Raw genomic sequence first — 1,730 nt, 5'->3', positions numbered from 1 at the left:
CTGACTGCTCCAAATACAGTTGGAGTGTAACAAAAGTTTGTTTATTCACAGGACTTTGTACATTCTGTTCATTTTCCACAGTTGTTCAACAATTCAAATAAAAAGTGCAACTTGTATTAACAGAACTTAAATTATTTTGTCCACATTACACATATCCTGCACAAACATAAATATGGGACCTGTAGGTGTTTGTACAATAATGGGTCCTATTCACACTACCTCACTCATTCTTTTTTTCCACAACCTTCTCCAGTAGAGTTATGATCCTGTCCATTCGCTCGGCACGTCTGTCTTCAATCTCCCTCTGTAGCCTCATGTCCTCTTTTATCAATTCCAGGACTTCATCTTCCCTGTTCCTCTTCCTCTTTTTTTGTTGTGCCTCCAGCTGGGCCTCTTCCTCCTGCCGTTCCACATCCTGCCCTTGGGTGCCCACTGCTGTACTCGGCCCTGGAGTGTACTCTTGGATGGAGGCAATCAGGACTGGAGGCCTGGTGGACGGCCTCTGTCCTAGGACCTCATCCATTGGGACAAACCAGGGCCAGGTGGCAGCAGTGGTCTTCCCACTCACCCCCTCACCTGTTGCGGGATACTTGCAATCCTACAGGCAGAGGGGATCAAAGTGGCAGTTCACCGCAACAGCAACAGTACAGGTTTACATGATGGGGTTCATATGCTTTATATTCCAATGGTACTGCACATACTTTGTATTTTTTCTTTAGGTTGTCCCATTTTTTTCCCGCCTGCGACGGGGTGATTTGGCCCGCCAGCTCCATCTGCTCCAGGATTGTCCTGGTAGACAGAATATGGGAGGACATGTCAATGATGTTAATCCCTGCACAGGATCCTCAGCAATATGTGCCAACTGCGAACTACAAGGCAGGACAGGCACTCTCCAATATGCCCAACAGATTTATGCATGTGTGGCACCCCTGTGAGGGAATGACCACATTAATATTATTTTGTGTAAAACACTCATGTAACGGGACATTTTCATTACTATATGTATTTATTTTCAGTTTCTTTAAAAGTCCATGTAACAGGGATTCATTTTATGTTAGAAAGCAGTGAGGGCGGAACTTTGGTGGTTGCTCCGGAGTTTCGGGGTGCAGTAAGTGGAGCCCACCTTCCGCTGCTTCCTCAGACACGTTCTGGAGGAAAGCAGAGACGCATCGTGTCTTCCTTACTCCGCTCTTCACCTGCTTTTACAGGTTGGTAAATGGTGCTCGCACCGAAAATGTTGTTTATTGTTACCATGGTTACCCACGTTAATGTGAATGAGAGAGTTAAGGCGGTCCGGCCAAGTTATTTATATGTAAACACGGGAGAAACCGGAGGGGTATCCCGCGCGACCGCACCGCGAGCCCGCTCGTTAGGTGGGGCGCTCGTGAAGCAGAGTCAGTGCGCTCCTATGCTCTGTGTAAACGTGTTGTAATGCTCCAATCAAATCAGTTCTGTGAGATGTGAATGTTAATAGTTATGCTAAAGTGACTGAGTAGATTAGCTAGTGAAACACAAGCATTCTGAGCAACTCTGTGTAGCTAACCGAGGCATTCACGGGTTAATTAAACGAGCTGTGTTTCATGATGCACTAAATAGTGATTTTGCCAGTAAATTACTGAAGGCAACAAATGTGATGTATTTACCAATGCTGTTATTGAATATAACTGTTTAACCAGTAAGAGACTGCAGAAGACAATGTGATGTGTTTATTGATATGATAAAGGAATGTA

General features: G+C 45.1%; 1 protein-coding gene across 1 annotated transcript; it reads right to left on the bottom strand.

Moving 5' to 3' along the window:
* Positions 1-220: 220 nt before the first annotated feature.
* Positions 221-913, bottom strand: LOC146494709 (uncharacterized). The gene is made up of 2 exons (XM_085146459.1): positions 702-913; positions 221-598 (listed from the first exon to the last, which is right to left on the bottom strand). The coding sequence occupies exons 1-2, from the start codon at positions 813-815 to the stop codon at positions 221-223; spliced, it is 492 nt and encodes a 163-aa protein (XP_085002585.1). The 5' UTR covers positions 816-913.
* Between the last annotated feature and the right edge of the window lie 817 nt (positions 914-1,730).

The sequence above is a fragment of the Neolamprologus multifasciatus genome, chromosome 20 (assembly GCF_963576455.1).
Source record: "Neolamprologus multifasciatus chromosome 20, fNeoMul1.2, whole genome shotgun sequence".
Lineage (NCBI taxonomy): Eukaryota > Metazoa > Chordata > Actinopteri > Cichliformes > Cichlidae > Neolamprologus > Neolamprologus multifasciatus.
This window is presented reverse-complemented; position numbering and strand designations above follow the sequence as displayed.

Bases quoted from the DNA above. Each gene is read 5' to 3' on its own strand.
- LOC146494709 (XM_085146459.1), bottom strand. From the start codon at position 815: ATGTCCTCCCATATTCTGTCTACCAGGACAATCCTGGAGCAGATGGAG. The intron at 599-701 runs GTATGTGCAGTA...CTCTGCCTGTAG, and splicing joins ACCTAAAGAAAAAATACAAA to GATTGCAAGTATCCCGCAAC.